The sequence below is a fragment of the Podarcis erhardii genome (assembly GCF_964252035.2).
Source record: "Podarcis erhardii genome assembly, chromosome: 7".
NCBI lineage: Eukaryota > Metazoa > Chordata > Lepidosauria > Squamata > Lacertidae > Podarcis > Podarcis erhardii.
The window spans coordinates 60,246,936-60,266,204 of NC_138511.1; the positions used below are offsets into that span (position 1 = coordinate 60,246,936).

At 44.2% G+C, this 19,269-nt stretch overlaps 1 protein-coding gene and 1 long non-coding RNA gene across 2 annotated transcripts; one reads left to right on the forward strand and one right to left on the reverse strand.

The window, feature by feature from the left end:
- Nucleotides 1-3,202, forward strand: LOC309346593. The gene is made up of 2 exons (XR_014158701.1): nucleotides 1-1,428; nucleotides 1,762-3,202. It is a non-coding gene; the product is annotated as an uncharacterized lncRNA (long non-coding RNA).
- On the reverse strand, nucleotides 2,909-18,542 carry PABPC4 (poly(A) binding protein cytoplasmic 4). The gene is made up of 15 exons (XM_081870386.1): nucleotides 16,970-18,542; nucleotides 13,824-14,017; nucleotides 13,316-13,431; nucleotides 12,738-12,877; nucleotides 11,822-11,916; nucleotides 10,601-10,738; nucleotides 9,886-9,981; nucleotides 8,713-8,985; nucleotides 8,277-8,364; nucleotides 7,565-7,684; nucleotides 6,567-6,694; nucleotides 5,199-5,292; nucleotides 4,348-4,478; nucleotides 3,784-3,882; nucleotides 2,909-3,268 (listed from the first exon to the last, which is right to left on the reverse strand). The coding sequence occupies exons 1-14, from the start codon at nucleotides 17,160-17,162 to the stop codon at nucleotides 3,796-3,798; spliced, it is 1,893 nt and encodes a 630-aa protein (XP_081726512.1). The 5' UTR covers nucleotides 17,163-18,542; the 3' UTR covers nucleotides 2,909-3,268; nucleotides 3,784-3,795.
- Nucleotides 18,543-19,269: the final 727 nt, after the last annotated feature.

The following is a 19,269-nucleotide window of genomic DNA, read 5'->3' on the forward strand; positions in this document are numbered from 1 at the left end:
ACCAAGACCCCCGCCTGCAATCCTGAAGAGCCACTGCTGTCAGTCAGCGTGGACAGCACTGCGCTTGGGGGGACCCAAGAGTCTGCATAAGGCGGCTTCCCATGTTCCGATTTACTTCGGCCCTTTTGATCAGAGCCATGAGGACTAGAATCTCTCCAAGCGCCCTGCCTGAAACCTTGGGCGGCCGCTGCCCATCAGTGTAGGCAGCACTGAGCTAGAGGGACCCGGAGTCTGACTCTGTATCACCAACAGGTACAGCAAAAGTTTGTGGGTCACCCGGGGCCCAACAGGCAGCTGTTCATGCCTGCAGGGAGAGATGTTTCCATTGACAGCCTATGAAATACTATTACTCCGTTTTTCACAAATAAGCCCATAACTGGAAAAGGGGCAGAAAAAGGCAACCGATGTAAACACAGGATTGGCGCACCTTCCTAACAAGCAAAGCTAAAAACTTGACAGCAGGGCGGCTAGTTCAGAGAAAGGGAGGAAAGGCAGCTAAGGAAGATGAGTGGTAAAGAAAGTACGTGGAGCTTCCTCCTCTCACAATACTAGAAATCGGGGTACCCAATGAAGATGGGTAGCTAAGTATGGAAACCAGAAAATGATAGCCACCAACTTAAGATGGCTTTAAAATGAAATTGGATAAAATGCACAGGATACAATTTTACCAATGGCTACTAGTAATGATGGCTATATGCTACCTTCAGATTGCAGAGGGCAACTGTTTTGGAGCTTTCTGGAGGCATCTAGTCAGCCACTGTGGGAACAGAACACTGGGCTAGAGAGGCATTTCGTCTGACCTGGTAGCCGCCTCTTGCGTATCTTTCTTGAACAAACAAACTTAGATCATGTGAACAATTGTCTTCTATAATGACAAAAGGAACAGAATAATACAGAATGTTAATTTCATTAGTGTTTCCTAAGCTGTAGCCAACTGATTTCTTTCCCAAAGTATCTGCTCACTGTTGAAATGCATAGGTGGGGATCCGAAGAGCTATTAATAAGCTCACCCAGGAGAGCTTGGGCATGCCATAGGATTCCTCTGCCTCTTAAAATAGCAGAGCCCTGAGCTATATTTCAAACAAGATTCTGAAAGGCCTCTGCAGTTTCCATAGTGGTCTGATACAAAGAAACAGATTTGTAAGGCATGCAGAACTACCTGTGGTTCTTTAGGTCTTAAATATCAGAGACTGGGTATCTTTTCTCAGGTTACACTGGCATGGCCAAACTCGGCCCTCCAGCTGTTTTGGGTCTACAATTCCCACCATCCATGACCACTGGTCCTGTTAGCTAGGGACGATGGGAGTTGTAGTCCCAAAACAGCTAAAATAGAGGCTTCCCAAGCAGCCTGGGCAGTCCTGGTAGTTGGAAGCGGACTAGGAAGTCATCTAATCCCAATCCAGGGTGTAAATTGCAACATTTTAACAGGTATAAGGGACACTGGTGGCGCTGTGGGTTAAACCACAGGACTTGCCGATCAGAAGGTTGACGGTTTGAATCCCCCCAACGGGGTGAGCTCCCATTGCTCAGTCCCTGCTTCTGCCAACCTAGCAGTTCGAAAGCATGTCAAAGTGCAAGTAGATAAATAGGCGGGAAGGTAAACGGCGTTTCCGTGCGCTGCTCTGGTTCGCCAGAAGCGGCTTAGTCATGCTGGCCACATGTATGCTGGCTCCCTCAGCCACTAAAGCGAGATGAGCGCCGCAACCCCAGTCGGTCACGACTGGACCTAATGGTCAGGCGTCCCTTTACCTTTACCTACAGGTATATGGTCTCTGCTTAAATACATCCAAGCAAGGGAGATCCCAAAACCTCCTGAGACTGACTGTTCCACTGTTTTTTAATTATTATTATTATTTTCAATGCAAAATTACAACAAAAATCACATAAAATCCAAAAAAGAAAAACAAAGCAAAAAACAACAACACGCCTACAAAGAAAACCATGCCATCATAATAATCTTTACATACGTATACACATATTGACTTCCTTCAATATGTGACTGTTCCACTGTTCATCAGCACTTACTATTAGGAAATTTCTTGTAATGTTTAAGCCAGCAGTTCTAGACTGCCACATGAGAGCTCTTCAGACCACTGAGGATTGCTATCACATCTTCCAGTAACCTTCTCCCAGCTCTTTCAATCATGACTTGGTTCTCAGGCGCCTCACCGTCTTCACCCTCCCCTGGAGATACTCATGTCAGTGTCCTTAAAATGTGAGGCCCATAAATAGTATTCCACCTGTGGCCTGACACACAATCAAGTGGACTGCTAGACCAGCTTTATGTCAGTAAAACACATCTGTACCTGCTCTCAAGCTTACAATTTATAAGACATGACACAAAGGGGGAGGAAGGGAGGAAGAAAAAAGTTAGTGCAGTTACCATTTCTTAAAATAACTGGGTGGGCTAGAAGCACTTCAAGGTAGCCTGTGGAATGGCTACTGCTAGGTAAGAGTTAAGAGCCAAAATGCATCTGGTTTCTCAGCAGAGCCAACAGAATACCCCTGCTTCTAATCTCTCCCTCTGCCGCATTCTGATGAAACTTTTTCTCCTCCAGATTTGGGCACTAGGCTTCTGTTAACGCAGTCCAATATTGCACAGGCTTTTAAAAAAGAAGCTATACTGCACTGTGGACTCATGTTCAGCTTGTGATCACAGTTATACTACCCACATAGATATCAGCCTTGAAAATAGAATGCTAATGTCAATCAAGTTGGTGCTGTGTGGCAACATGAAAATAAGGGGAAGCAAAAGCAACTCACCCTCAAAAGTGTTTGTACTGTATAGAATTCCTTCACTTCAACCCAGCTTTCACCGGGGTTCCTACCTAAAGGGGTTTGCACTCAGAATAATTTGAAACCTGGAGGCCACATTATCAGGAGGCTTGAAGAAGACTCGGGCAATTACTTGAAATATTTTAATTATTTTATTGATAACACTTTCCAGACTTTCCAAACAAGATTGTTTGATCAAAACCAAGAACCACAAATGAAAATGTTCAGTCAGAAAAATGTAAGTGCCTGTTCATGGGAAGACAAGGTAGCTGCAACCCTGGCTTCAAGAAGGAAAACTTGCATATTTAAATCTTGGAAACCAAAAGCAGTAGAGGATTTTTCTTTAATTTTTATTTTTGCAAATAAGGCATATTAACTTTTTTTACACACTGGCAATGAATTATGTTGCATGATATTGAAATGTGCAGTATAATGTTATTTTCTAAACAGCTTCAGGGGGTTTCTTCAGGGGGCTCATTTGGCTTTCTACAACCTATAAAGAGAGAAAGAATGCTGTAATGCTGAATTAGTTCCTCAATTTCTTTCTAGTTACCCACTCTTCAGACAGTGTAATTCTGTATGTTGTTGCACCTCACAGGTTTTAAGAAGAACATAGACATTTTAGGGTTACTTTGCAAAGCAATTATGGATCAAGGTGAAGTACAGGTTATGGGGAAGAGGAATCAACCCTGAATTCTGCTAAAGTTAAATTCTCTACTGATTTTAAGTAATTACTTGAGATTATCTACTGAATCTTTATGCAAACATTTTGGTCTTTTAAAGGATGTAATGATAGCCCACGGAACCTGGGACAATTTTATCATTCATTTTTGCAAACAGTAGACAAGTAATCCTTATCGGGTAAGCCTAGAACCAAACCATACTTGCTTTCTTGATGCAGCTTTTTGGCACATACAAGACAGAAAGATCCACAGCCTCCATATCTGCTCTTAAAGGCAAGTGACAGCGGTGAGCAAAGAGAAGAACCAGGCCAGCTGGAATACTTACCAGCCTCCCTAGTTACGAGGTAGCAGCAACTATGCCCACTTTCTGGGCAGCTTCTTTCTTGGCTTGGTGAGCTTGCAGCACTGCCACAGCCTCCTCCACCTGGGACAGGAAGAAACCAGGTTCACTATCACCCAAGAAAGCAAAAAGAAGGGTAAAGGTAAAGGGACCCCTGACCATTAGGTCCAGTCGTGACCGACTCTGGATTTGCGGCACTCATCTCGCTTTATTGGCCGAGCGAGCCGGCGTACAGCTTCCAGGTCATGTGGCCAGCATGACTAAGCCGCTTCTGGCGAACCAGAGCAGCGCACGGAAATGCCGTTTACCTTCCCGCCAGAGCGGTACCTATTTATCTACTTGCACTTTGACGTGCTTTCGAACTGCTAGGTTGGCAGGAGCAGGGACCAAGCAACGGGAGCTCACCCCGTCGCGGGGATTCGAACAGCCGCCCTTCTGATCGGCAAGTCCTAGGCTCTGTGGTTTAACCCACAGTGCCACCTGCGTCCCTAAAAAGAAGGATACTCCCCCTTGAATGTATGCGGCAAAGAGAATGGGGAGAGCCATTACCTTCGAACGGAGGGATTCTGGGGATTCTAGCATGTGCAGCAACTCTGAATTGTCAATCTCTAGCAGCATTCCTGTGATCTTTCCTGCAAGGCTGAGATGCATAGCTTGGATGAGCGGGAACAAACGTTCTCCTAGGGAAGCAAAAGTTAAGCCAGTCAAGAGGAAGGGTGTCAACTTCAGGCTCACACAGCCAGGGCAATGCGGGGGGGAGAGATCCTTGAGTCTGAAGGTATTTTGAGTTTCTGTACCACCCAGTCAGCTAGTTGATGGGTGAGAGACACTGTGTTGGCCAGCATGTACAGTAATGGCTTTTTCCACCTGCCCTGTCCCATCCTCCCTTCATAAGGGAGCTGTTTCCAGAGGAAGAACTGTGAAGGGTGAGAGACTCCATTTCACCTGTGCTGCCCCACCTCCAACCAACCCAAGGAACCTTCAGTAGAGAGTTGATGCCACAGGTGTCATGTAACATATAATACACATAAGCAGCATAGAAATATAATCAACTGTGTCAAAGGGAACGTGACTGGAGATCAACACAGAAAGCAGGTATCTTCCTAAATCATAATATTAAGTGCCATGGGATATCAACACACAAGACTCTGTTGGTCCTCTATGAAGCTTCCCAGGAAAAGCTCTACATGGGAGTTGCCCACCACCCCACCAAAGTAAAATCTATGGCTTTCCAGTACAGATAATCATTTACAATCTGAGAAGTAAGATATTAAGCTATTATGTACCCTGTCACTTCTGTACACATGTGCTTAACATATTGTAGACAAACTTGCTTTTACAAGATTTTGCCTATGGCACTTGTGCCCCAAATCTCAGAGGGACAGAAAGGATTGGCTTACCCAGCATCTGTTTTTGCTCCTGGGGAGGGGCAGCAGCTAGCATAGATGCAGTTAAAGGCTCTTGTCCTTGCACATGAACAGCAGGCTGAGGGGCCTGTAAAAGAGAAGAAAACTTTTATGTTTTGAACAACCCTGAGATCTACAGATGAAGGGCGGTATATAAATTTAATAAATAAAACAACACAGTAAAAAGTGAAAAGGGAATCGGTTCTTCGTTTGTTTTAAAACAATAAACTTATCAAAGAATTATATGCCAAAAGTTCTCTTTTTAGAAGTCATATTTTGACTAAAATGTTCACAACAGTAGTATATCATCCTTACAAGAACTCTTAGTTTTGGAAAGAACTTGTTAAAGTCAGGGAATAGAACTACATAATCAAATATTAACACACACTGAATAGTTTGGGGAGAAAGTTTCTCTCAAAATCCTCAAACTTTGAAACTGGGGACGTAAGAGGAAATGCCTGAATCTTATCAGCGAAGTTCTTTAATACAACAGCAGGAAGGGGCTGCTGGGAAAACAGAGCTTCCATAAAATGCCTGATGGAATAGGTCTTTGTCAAATGCCTGAAGTTCAACAGGGCAAGTAGAGGAGGGCCTGTCTAATCTCAGGTGGAAGGGCCGCAATACTGCATAATGGCTTCTGGTGGATACAAGCCATGCATCTGAGCCATCAACAACCACTAAGAAGAGACACCCCTAAATAACTGTGATGAGTCAGGAATCAGGCAGTCCTTAAGATATCCTAGACCCAACATATTAAGGGCCTTGTAAATTCAGAACCTTGACTTTGTCCCACAATCACATGGGACAGCCACTGCAAGCTTTTAAGCTTCGGTGTTATATGTTGGCAGTAGTCTGCCCGCACCAACAGTCCCAAGGTAACTTCACTTTGTTTTATTCACCCTGTCCTATTATGCTAAAGACATAACACAGTTCCCTTGAAGCTAGTGGAGCAAGCACCTGAAGGAGTTTCTTTAGGTTAACTCAGTTACTCTGCACAAAGCTGGACTGTTGATTTCTGCCCAGACTGTACATGTTTATGGCAAACTGTCTGAATTATATGCCATTTTTATATGTCAAAACAGAAAACAGTTGCTTACATACAGAATGCTTGCTAAACTGCCTACTGACCACAGATTTGGTTGAGATTCAGAATCATGCTGCATTGCAAACAAAGGGGAGAAAACAATCTGCCACATTAAATTTAAGAAAAGCAGGTCTGAACCAGCATGATAGGAACACACTGTTTCAGCCTGAGACTGAAAGACCTGACCATGACTTCCCTGAGCTCGAGAGGAAAAACCAGAACACAGATATTCCCTGCAGTCTAACACTGATGTTTTCATGCGAAGCTTCTTGTGCTACCTGCAAAGGCTGTACAGCTGGGTGGGGGCTGCGGACATTGGAGGCATATTTGTATGGCGGAACAGCCCTTGGAGCTTGCGCAGCTACAGGTGGTCGAGGCGCTAAATTTGGAGCTGTGGCAGGAACCCCTGGGGTGTTTTTAAGAAAGAGATACAAAATGGAGAATCAGAAGGTGTTTTTTTTTAAAAAAAGTCAACAGTATCACACCTCCCTCTCAAAAGCTCAAGACAACATAGCCCCACTACCCTCACTTTATCTTCACAAGTAAACTGTTTGCAGATCACATTAGACCAGATTGTAAAGCAAACTATGGCTTAATAGGAATGAGCAGCGTGCTAATGCATGCTTCTCACACGTTCCTGTGCTGCTGCTCCCCTGCTGCTGACAAAACGAGCCACAGTCCAGCTGTGACGCTGTCTGAACCTGGGCTCATGGCTTGTTTCCTCCAAATGAGAAGTGGTAACCAAGGTTTGTTTGTGGCTCACTGTTCACGATTTGCTGGTGCATGCTGCTCAGTCGCATTAACATGCAGATTTTTAAAACTATGGTTTAACTTTAATGTGACATGCAAACTGGGACTGTGACTGACAGCTGAGTGCGGAATTTGAGCCTGGTGTCCCCAATCCTAGTCCTGTTAAGCAAGTTTATTTGAAACTGGGGCTATTATCTGTCAATTCTTATAAAATTTGCCTTTTAAGTGTTTGTCACCCTGGGTTCCTTTGGGAATGAAGGGCAGGTTACAAAATTAATGATCAATAATAGTACTGTACTAAGTGCAAGGACTAAAATTCTCTGCTACCAAAATGTCTATAGGCAGACGCATCTACCTTACTGACTGTCAAGTGTCATGCAACACTATCAGGTGCCCTCAGAAGGAATGGGCAGCAGAAGCCCACCACACTTTGCACACACCAGAAAACAGAATGATCTACCTTTTATCCACATCCCGAATCAGCTTCTATAAACCAGTAGGAAACCCTGCAAGTCCAGTCACTTACCAACCCTTTGGGTTGCACCAGGCATGCCACGTGAGGCTTGAGCATTGCTCGCTGGAGCCAGGTGGCGTAGGGCTGGTCTTGGTCCAGACTGGCGCATAGTGTTTGGCATTCCTTGGAAGCCTAGAGTGGGGGGTTTTTTTTGGGGGGGGGGCAGGCAGAGAGATAGAGAGCACAAAGCTACTGGTCAATCACACTAGGACAATACTACTGAACTAAATTGTGGCAAGGACAACCACAGGGATTAGACATTTGTGACACACAGTTTCTGCCAGGCTACCATATCCTGGTAGATCAAAAAAGGAGATGACTGCCTTTACAAGCGTGATCAACTCCTGGCTCAGGGGCCTGATAAGGCTGCCCCAAGCAAATGTTTCTTTTCCCTGGCACACAAGACTATTTTTGGCTGTAGGGGCAAAAAAGAAAAAAACAGAGACAGCACAGGGTGGGTGGATTCAGCAGCCTGATGGGGATGCAAACTGCCCCCTCCCTACTTCATTTCCTCAGCTGATCTGCACAGGACAGCTACTTTTCCTGTATACATGTGTTGTCTTCACATGTGAGAATGTGGGATGGCCACACTAACCCACCATCGAAATGTGACCCCCCAGAGTTGGCCAAGGGTAAATGTGGCCCGAGAGATAGAGAGAGAGAGAGAGAGAGAAAAGGTTTCCTGCCTCTGCCTCCAAGGTCCAAGTGGCTCCTTCAAGCTCACCTTGAGGTCTCCCTCCTTGCTGCCAGCGTGGATTAGGCCTCATCTGAGTCATCTGATTAGGTGCATAGTAAGTGGGTCTGTTCTGAGCCTGAAAAGCAGAGCAGGGCATGCAGTCACATTGCGAAATTACTATTAACATTTATCAGTTGCTTTAGACAAAGGAAAAAGTCTCATACAACTTGATAAATGGTTCTTAAGCAGGTTTAAATGCCCCTGTTCATATGTTCCAACCCCCAATTCACAGGAAAAGTGGGGGGAAATATCCTGTATGCTTCATTATCCAGTGACCAAGAACCTACAAATTTTAAAAGGTGATAAGTTTTGCTTATTTCAGGTAGTTCAATATGCCATAGACAGATCATGTATCAAAGCTAGTATTTTGGACAGAGTAGCTATAATCCTTGAAGAGCCACAACCCATTTTTGCTGAGACTTACCTGGGGCACAGCTGGCATGAAATACCCTCCTGCAGCTGGCTGGAACTGATTGATGATGGCATTGGCAGGCAGGGCTCTCATTCCAGCAATGCGCTGCATGTATTGGTTGGTGAGGTGGGCTTTCCGCTCCTCCTTTCTCTGTGCCAATGCAACATATAGTGGTTTGGAGCCCACAATGCGCCCATTCATTTCCGTTACAGCTTTGGTGGCCTCTTCCGGAGAGGAAAAGCAGACAAAGCCAAACCCTTTGCTTCGCCCATCTTCCAGCATCACCTAAACAAAGGTAGTTTTTAAAAGCAACACAGGGAAAGAAAGCGTCATGCTTTCTGCACTGATGCTGCGTCAAGTTGCCTAAGCTGGAGGAACACCTCAAGATGGCAATGTTAGAGGAGCCCTATTGTTAAGAGAATTCATGCAACACCACTCTGCAAACGGTTCTGCCCACTGGCTTTCTGCCAGGGATAAGTTTGTAACCACAAACAGAACATATAAGAATAGCACTTTGGAAGCAGGCTTGCTCAATAACCCCAGCCAGCCCTCTCCCTGCCCTTAGTTCACACATGGATGGTAACTTTATCTCTGATCTATCACTTGCTAATTAACAGTGCAGATGAAAACCACCACAGGACCACTGCAGGCTTTAACACCCAAATGGCAGAACCTGAGGTACCCCTAATGCCTCATCATGTGATTTGCATAGCACCGCTGAACTTAACTCAGGAAACTGCCCTGGATAAGCCCAGTGTTGCAAAGTTGTAGAGACAAGACCTCAACAAAGAGAGAAGTGACTTGTCTGGATTTGCTTTGCATTGCTTTAGCACCATGTGTCCCCAGACCTACACATATTCTGCCAGGCCTGGGAAAGATTCAGGTGCAACCCTCTCACAACAACAGCAGCATGGATCATACAATTATCAGAGGCAAAGCTGCAGGTAATTTCACTATCCTCTTGCAGCCAGAGGTTTCAACACATAGCACAAACAAAGTTTGTTTTATGGACAAGATCCATCCAAAGCAGGTTACCTGAAATTAAGTCCCACTGAGTTCAACAGGTCTTAACTAAATATATTTAGGATTGCACCCTTAGGCAGATTCCTCAACAGTTCCTACTTTTGAGGGACTTTCAGTTATGAAGCCTTACTCTGTGTCTGTTAAATTCCATCCAGTCTTTACCTTGGCACTTGTGATAGACCCAAAAGGAGAGAATTCCTTCCTCAGTTTCTCATCATCAATTGTATCATCCAGGTTCTTAATATATAAGTTAACTCCCTAAAACAGAGAGAAGAAATTGGCATGCCACAGTAACAATGCAGAAGGGGACAATAAATCATCTTTACAAGCAGTAAACTACAAGCAAAGCCAATACGTACTGATTGATCTTTACAAACAAATAATGTTCCATCACCTGCTGAAGGCAAAAAAAACCCCTGAAATGTTACAGAGTTGTAGAGGCAAGTCTCTTGTAAGAGAACATAAACTTGCCTGGATTTCCTCTGCATTGCTTTAGCATCACATGTCCCCGGGCCTGCACCTCACAGCAAGGAGCGGGAAAGATTCAGATGCAACTCACATCAGCCCCCTTCCCTGGATTTGACTTTCTTCTATGCTATATACAACCCACGTATTGTTACTACCATCCAAGTATTGAATTTACTCAAACAGGACCTTCAGCTGATAGCCGCTACTCATGGAACCAAAACCTTCACACGTGGCCAATCCCACTAAGTGTCACTGTTTAATTTGACAGTGTCCACCTTATTTGACACAACAGAGAATGTACAAGAACAGAGCCCAGACGGCAATCTAAGACAAAACACACCATAACGGTTCCACTCCACAAATGTGCGATGTTAGAAACCTAATCAAATCAGGAGCATATTCCTTTTACCTGATACCGGCTGATTCTCTCTTGTTTTAGCTGCTCAAATTTCCTTTTCAGCTCTGCCTGGCGCTCCACTTTCTTCTGTGCCCGGCCCACAAACACCAATTTCCCATTGATATCTTTTCCATTCATTTCTTCCACTGCCTGTAAGGGATTTCAAAAGAGTAAATGTCTCTAAGATGCTGAACTGGTTACAAACAAACTTATTTTTGCCCACACTGGAAGAATGGCAGATGCAACTGATAGACTATATGGAGCTAGCAGAAATGACTGGCAGAATCTGAGACCTGGGAGAAGAGGCTGTGGAGGAGGACTGGAAGAAATTTAAGGATTATTTACAAAAATATTGTAAATTGTATGAATGTTAAGAAAGATGTAAGATTATCAACAATATGGCACCAATAAGTTAGTTAAAAGGAATATGAAGATAAATGAAAATATAAGAAAAGATAAATTTTGGATAAATATTATGTTAAAATTAAGCTTTTAAGGTCTGGGTTAAATTATCTAAAATTAGGGTTACAATATTGGAAAATTATAATATAAGAATTGAAACAAGGTGATAAATTGCTGGGTAAAGCTCGAAAATTTGGAACGCAGGAACGAGAGAGGCGAGGAAGTCCAAAGAAGTGAAGAAAATGTGGATATTGAAAAATTATATGTTATTTTGTTTGTTTTTTCTATTGTATTAAGAAAATCTTTAATAAATATTTTTTTTTAAAAAAAAACAACAAACACACTTATTAACACTCCTATTTCTTCTCCTGGACTAACAACCCCATCTAAAATTTGGCAGGCTTCATCCACTCAGTAGTGGCAGACATCTTCCAGTTCTGCCAAAAATTAAAAAGGGATAGCCATACGTTGATTTCCCCATCAGTCAACGGGGAGACAAGCAAAGCTACATGAAACAAACCAGAGTGAGGCTACCCTTTGGGCTGAAAGCAAAGGGCGAGGTCCATCCAAACCCCCAATCTAAAGTGGGCTCCTTTTTTTCATATGCACCCCTAAAAATAATTGCAGAGCCACCACATTTTAACCATAAATAAAACCCTTTAAAGTCCAAAACCACTTTGTTTTGTGGTTGCAGGAGAACAGCTGACAGATAGTGGAAAATAGTTCCAAGGCATAAGAATGGCTCTGTGTTTGGGTGCCACCCATAAACATTTGCTGAATGCCTATTTTCCAATCCAGAAGGAGATAATGCATATACTGTAACCCATATACCTTGTTGGCTTCTTCGTGCTTCTCAAAGCTCACAAAACCAAAGCCTTTCGACTTCCCAGTGGGATCTGTCATGACTTTAACGCTGAGAGTCTTACCTATTACCAGAAGAAGAGAGTTAGCAAAGGTAGATTACAGCAAAATTTCAAGGAAGAGCTTTCAAAATGAAAACCTGTAGCCAATGGATTATTCCAAACACCAACTCAACAATGATGCTTCAAATTTGCCAAGCTGAGACCCAATGTTTACAATATCTCCTAGGAGAAACACCCTATTTTATTCTGCTTTGCAATCTTTCTTTCCTTTTTGCTTTATTATATTTTATTGCCAGGAACTATTAGATAATCTCACGCAAAAGAATTTAAACAATTTTGCTCTCAAAAAGGACACCAAGTGCTGAAAAATAAGTTCTCAATTCTCTCTATATTAATTTGCTCCAGTGAGCACATAGATAGATAATCAAAGAGCCAGAACGACAACAAAAATAAAGTCAGTTTAAAATGGGAGCGGGGGGAATTGTAAATACTAAAAGGTGAAGTCATAAACAATGTAATACATAAAAGCTTAGTTAATGAAGCATAATATGATGACAAACTATATATACATATTTTTAAAAAACTATCAGTTCAGCATATCTAACACCCTCCAGGTTCAGATAGTTTAAAAGCAACAGCAATGAAGAAGGTAGGAAGAATGGCCCCCTGCACTCAAGGATGTCTTTTCAGCTCTTTCAACCTTTGGCTTAGCTGTAAGGGATCACTGTGGCTTCTTGAAACCAAACTCTTGACTGTCCTTATGTGAGGAAGCTTCATGTGCACAGCACCCAAGAGCCTAGATGATAAGTTCAAAAATGAGTGAACAAAATGGTACCAGCTATCATGGCTTCAGAATGTTAACAACTTGCTGCTGGAATATTTACCATATTTGCTGAAAAGCTCCTTCAGCCGTTCGTCATCCATGTCATCCCCAAAGTTTTTTATGTAGACGTTGGTGAACTCCTTTGCTTTGGCTCCCAATTCTGCCTCACGCTCTTTACGAGATTTAAATCTCCCAACAAATCTGGATGGGGAAAAGAAGAAAAGCTAAGATGAAAAACGTTCCCCTGCCAACAACGGAAAAGAAAGGTTAAAGCAAAAACAACAAAAAACAGGCAGCAGGTAGGTGTGAGAAGGGCAGAAAGAAATAGGGTAAACGACCAAGCGGAAAAACCCAGTCCTGATATGGAAGCAGCATCACAAAAACACCCACCCAGTGCTACTCAACAGGGCAAACCAGAAGGGAGTCAACTAAGCCCAGCAGCAGGGAGGCAGAAAGTGAGGGGCAGGCCCCTACGCCAGGGGGAGTAGGCTGTGGCTCGGGCAGGGAAACTCACCAGCCCTGGAGTAGAGAGGCAGCAGGCCAAAGCTGGGCCAGGAGAACCAGCAGCCTTGTGGGTTAATACTGAGATGCATCACGGCTCATGCGGTGGCTGCCGCTGCTTCTGGCCGAGACACTCACACTTTGCGGTCGTTCAGCAGCATGCCATTCATCTTCTCAATGGCCCGGTCCGCAGCGTCCTGTGTCTCAAAGTGCACAAAGGCATAGCCCTTAGAGCCGTTCTCATCACACACCACCTGCAAGGCAATTGGGCAGAACTGAATAGCATGTACCAGCACCCCAAGGTGTTGGGTTGCTCACTTCTCTTCACCTGAACTGAGCTTCAAAAAACCTGAGGTTTTTTGCACCAAAATTGTGAATGAAATCACAAGAGCTGTTGTTCAGTGTCTAAGCAAAGTTTCCAATCAAGGAAATGAAATGAAATGCAGTTAGAACACCTGGCAAGAACTTCTTGTCTCCAGATCATTTAAGCGATCTTTTTACTAGATTTCCATATTGTAACTTAACTTTCACACACACAAAAATCCTATTCCATTTTACATGCATTTAAGACCCAAACTACCTCATGATATGTTAAAATACATATAAGCAGATCTTCCTGGAATCCTGGGAAGATAAAAAGTCTCACCTTACAAGAAAGTATATTCCCAAAAGCCGAGAAAGTGTCATAAAGTGCCTTGTTGTCTATGGATTTGTCCAGGTTCTTAATAAAGACATTCCCTACACCTGATTTCCTCAGGGAAGGATCACGCTGAGACCACATGATGCGGATGGGTTTCCCCTTGATCACATCGAAGTTCATGGTGTCCAGGGCTCGCTCAGCTGTAGGATGAGAAGCAATAAAAAGACTGTCCTTTGAGAAAAAGGGAAGCAATCCTTCACAAGCAGGTGTCTCTAAATAATGTCAACCTTCTGGACATTCATTCTCTACCACATCACACATTTAGGCAACCTTTTTTTTGATAATTTGTATTTTAAATAAATAAAGTATTTCCTTCAGCTAAGCAGCAAACCACCTGAAGACTGGGAGAAGGGGTGGAAAGGTGTATTTATGTACATGCACATCTATGCAATACTCAACATCTGACTATTGCCAATACTGACTATGATCTCTGCAGGTGATTCAGTAAAGGTAAAGGGACCCCTGACAGTTAAGTCCAGTTGCGAACGACTCTGGGGTTGCAGCGCTCATTTCGCTTTACAGGCCGAGGGAGCTGGCGTTTGTCCGCTCCACAGGCAGTTTTTCCGGGTCATGTGGCCAGCACGACTAAGCTGCTTCTGACGCAGCGGAACACCGACGCCAGAGCAGGACACGAAACGCCGTTTACTTTCCCACCGGAGCAGTACTTATTAATCTACTTGCACTTTTTGGCATGCTTTTGAACTGCTAGGTTGGCAGGAGCTGGGACCGAGCAATGGGAGCTCACCCCGTTGCAGGGATTCGAACCGCCGACCTTTTGATCGGCAAGCCCAAGGCTCAGTGGTTTAGACTACAGCGCCACCCACGTCCCAGGTAATTCAGTACATCAGCACTAATATGGACAGGTCCAAGAGCACAGTGCAAATACTGCACCTAGTGTATGTAGTAACTAGCATACTGATGGAAAGATTTTCCCTAACCAGGCAGGAAACATGCTTGGTGCATATCCAAAACTTGCCAGTGCCAGGTTTTTTTTATAAACAGGAACAAGAGACTTGGAACCAAGTTGGTATTACCATGTGTACTTCAGCATCACTGCTTTCTTCGCCATTCAGGCATTATTATGTATGTCCACCAAATGCCAATACAGAATCAGAGAAGTCCTACTCGAACTAAGTAGGGCATCACATCCATCATATTCTAAAGCTTCAGCAATGTAGACTCTCCCTTAACTCACTCTAATCCTCCTTCAGGATTCTATTTCTGTACTGAGTAGCATATTAAAAGGATGATGACATATACACACCAGGATCCTGTTCATAAAATTCAGAGGCTTGGGACTCAGTTGCACGCCAAGTGAGTAGCAGGAAGGAGAGAGCAGGCAAGCCTGAGGCTAGAATGAGAATGTGCTACCTGATATACTACCCACCTACTTGCCTCTAACAGGCAAAACTGTCCCAACTGGGGGTGGGGGAGGAACCCATGCAGGGCTTTCCTGGCTGCCTCACCTAAAGAAAGAGCCCAGGTAAAGCAGGGGGGAGCACGGGCAGCAGAAATCAGGAGAGAGAATGAATACAGGCTTAAGATTTCACATATGTCCCCAGAAGTACTCTTTACGAAGCTAATCATATGCCTTCTTTACCAAGACCTCACCTACAAAATTAGAAAGCTGCCTGGCCAAATTGAACTAAACACCTGTGGATTCTTTTCCCTGATATTCTAAATATAGGGAGACTGAGTGGGAAAAGTTAGCTAATTTAATGAATCACTCATCATTCTTGACTATTACCTCAAAATGCATGTCCTTATTAATATTAAACTGTCTGCATATCAAGGGGGAGGCAATGCTGTCTTTTTCGCCATCAATTCATTTCAGTGCCTTCCCAAATAAGTTTCCCCTTTTACCAAAAATAGTTCTCAACAAGTATGCCCAAAATACTACACAGAACCCTTAAAAATTAACCCTCACTGGCTGACCACCTGCTGTTGTTGCCTAGTGTTTCAAGTTGCCCATTGCATCATAGCATGATGCAGACCAGGGTTGCTTGCTTCCACCAAGGGGCGGCTTGCTTCCACCAACACTCCAGGTCACGTTACCAGGCAGGTGGTACTGAAAGCACCTACTAAGCAAGACATGAACACTACCCAAGAGTGAGCCATGGCTGAAATTTTCAAGGACTCTTACTCTCATTCCATTCCCTTACTGTCAATCACTTGCCGAAAGGGGGGGGGGAGAGGCACCATGATTTTAGTTGAAAGGGAAGATTCAGTTGTGTTGCTTTAACCAAAAGAATTCCATTTCAAGTGGCACCTCAGCCCAGCTAGTCAAATTTGGCAGCGTTTATTTATAGCAAGAAGAGGTGTTCCAAAGACATGTGCTGGCAAGCACAGCAACCCTTAGAATACACCACTTGCAGCTGAAAGGGGATGAACAGTTGGAAGTAGGCATGCAACAAGAGGTTCCACCACAGCACTTGTTGCACCGTAAATATGCTGGACCCTTTGCCCTGCGGAGGTTCCCTAGCAGCATGTGACCATGGACTTTGAGATGTTGCTGTAAAATAAACATTCCCCCATGCTCGAAGTCATATTTATACAGCACTGTAGCAGATGGACTGGCAGCCTTCTGAAACACTTACTGAAAAATGCTTTTCATTTTCTCTACAAACCTCCATCATATTCAAGTTGAGCTTCCACAAAATAGAATTCCAGATGATGTACCCATGCATTTATCTATTTGATTTATATCCAGCTTTTCAATGCAGAAAGCTCCTCAGTGAACTTACATGAAATAATTACATTAGGGCTGCTTCTCTCACACAGTATTCATTCCAGGGTAGTCAATATGCTCTCTCACCAAAACTCTGTATATCAGTCATTAGGGTACTGCAGCTCTTCCAACTGCTTTTTATTCTCGACTTCCCCCAACTGTTGGGCCCATTTGCCTAACTGCAGGCTCCTTTAGTTCCTTCCCCTGTAGACTGCAATGCTCAGACAACTCTAGTTTCAGCCAGTGCTTGTTTCTGAGAGACCACGTGGCTGGAAGGAAATGGTGAGAAGCAAGTGGTGTGTGCAGAGTGCAAATTTTGGGATACCATAAGAAATAATCTTGATTTGCCCCATACTGTACTTACCATCAGCTGGTTGCTGAAAGTTAACATATGCATATCCTAGGGAGCGACGGGTTATCATGTCTCTGCAGACACGGATGGAGAGCACAGGACCCGCAGGACTGAACTTCTCATACAGCATGGCTTCTGTGACATCAGGGTGCAGGTCACCCACATACAGAGATGCCATCGGGTAGCTACTAGCAGCTGTGTTCATCTTTCACTCAGAGGCCCAGATGCTTATGTTAAACTTTTTTTTAAAGTATTTTTTAATATATTTTTTAAAAAACTTCACTAGCTTTTAGAGGAATGGGGTCAGAGCTAAGAGGAAAGGCTGAAGAAATGCTAGAAAGTATTGGAAAATAAGGGAAAGCAGCTGTAAGAGAAAAATGCAGTGCAAATTTCAAAAATATAACTAATATTTGACTTGATAAGAGAACTGAATCAGATCTGGGTGGAAATTTGTACAGAAAACTAAGTTAAGGGACCTGAAATGTTTCAAAAAGCTGTTTAAATGTATTTTTTAAAATGAAATTTCCAATTCTGCCTTTAAAAAAACCTGTATATCTTTCCCATGCAAAACGAGCAATTGTGAATTGTTTTTTAAATTTGTAGTTTAATACTTCTGGATTATCTTCTTTCCCTGTCTTCCAGATATTAAAAGGGTAACTTTTTAGGAGCAGGGGTCAATAACCCTGTGCCATTTTAAATTACTAACTAACAGCTGTTGCCCCTATAAGACTACTTTGCAACACAGATAAAATCTGGTTTAAAAAGACAACAATATGTATCTACCAAGGCCTGGTATGGCTTTAGTTCTTTTTTTAAAAAACTTTTAAAGGGCAATTTTTAAAGGGCAGGAAAACAGTACAGAAGGCCAAGCAGACCAAGACGAAGCGAGAGACCTGCAGTCATTAAGAGGGAGAACGAAAGGTAGTGGTAGGAGAGGAGAAAGTGCGCGGAAAGTGGGGCGCCGGCGGCAAGAGAACCACCTGCAGACGAGGCGAGGGCCGGCAATGAACTGGGGAGGCGGCAAGGCAATCCTGGGCTCTGGCTTCAAGAAAGGTGAACGGGGGGAGAAAAGAAACGGGGTTCCGACCCACTCTGGGCGGGCCGCGTGGGGGAAAGCGATTCTAGGGTGGCGGAAGGTGGGGCAAGGAGATTAGAGGCGAGGTGAAAATAAATAGGAATAAATACGGAGGGGGTGTTGAGGGGGAAAAGACACACCAAAGACGATTGAGGGGGGAAGAAAAATCACGAGGCAGATTTGGGGGTTATTAGAGGCAAAGACAGACAGGCAGAGAAGCGTCAGCCAAAAGCGGCCCCCGCGCAATTAACAATTACTTAATTATATTATTATTATTAAATTAATTACCCTCCTCCTTACTCCTGTTTGTTATAATCAATTTTTTCCTTTGGTTTTTTTTTTCTCTTTTGCTGTTTTTAAGGCTTTTTTCTTTTTTCTTTTTTGGGTTTTTTCCCCCGCGCCCCCCTCCCTTCCTCTTCCCTCCTCGGAGGCTGCGAGCAGAGAGGGGGCAGCGCTGGCCGACCAGGACCCTTTATAGGCCGCGCCGAGGCGGGCCGCCGGCCGAGGGCGACGCTGCTGCTCGTGCTGCCGGCGCCGCCGCCGCGAGGGCTTCTGGGCCGCCTCAGCGACAAGGAAAGCGGGGAAGAAAGAGCAGCACACGGAGCGGGACGGAGGGGCCGCCGCCAGCTGCAGCGCCACCGCCTGGCCGGAGGAGGAGACGGCGGCGGCGCTGCTTTTCAGGCTCTCTCCTCACGCCCGTTTCTCCCTCACACTCGTCGCGCCAAGGCGCCGGGAGGCTTCTCCCTGAAATCACGTAGTTCCTTAAGGAGGCTGAAAATTGTAGCTCTGTGAGCGGGAAACTACAGTTCCCAGGTGGCTGAGGCGGGGTGCAGCTTGAAATGTATGGTGTTGGGACAGATGCACTCCATGCATTTAAGGCACATCCAGTACACATTTAAAGCACGTTACTTCCCCGCAAAGAATTATGGGAACTGTAGTTTGGGCATTGTAGCTTTGCGAGAGGTGAAATACAGTCCCCAGGATTCTTTGGGGGAAGTGGTGTAATTTGGATGTGTGGTGTAGCTATTCTGGCTTCTCTCTCCTCATATATTAATCTCACTCTCACTCTCACTCAAACACCCTACTCCTCATTTAGATGCGTCCTTCTGTGAGAAAAACATGGTCCATGGTTTGGCATTGAAAAGACAGGGGGGCCAAGCAAGGAGGGAAGAATTGTGTGCCAATAATCTCAATATTATTGCTGCTCAGAATATTTATAACCCACTTTCTATCCAAA

Excerpts from the sequence above, each read along its gene's own strand:
- PABPC4 (XM_081870386.1), bottom strand. The coding sequence starts at position 17,162 with ATGAACACAGCTGCTAGTAGCTACCCGATGGCATCTCTGTATGTGGGT. Across the intron at positions 14,018-16,969 it reads CTTTCAGCAACCAGCTGATG|CTGAGCGAGCCCTGGACACC; the intron begins GTAAGTACAGTA and ends CTCATCCTACAG. Across the intron at positions 6,695-7,564 it reads TGGTGCAACCCAAAGGGTTG|GGGTTCCTGCCACAGCTCCA; the intron begins GTAAGTGACTGG and ends AAAACACCCCAG.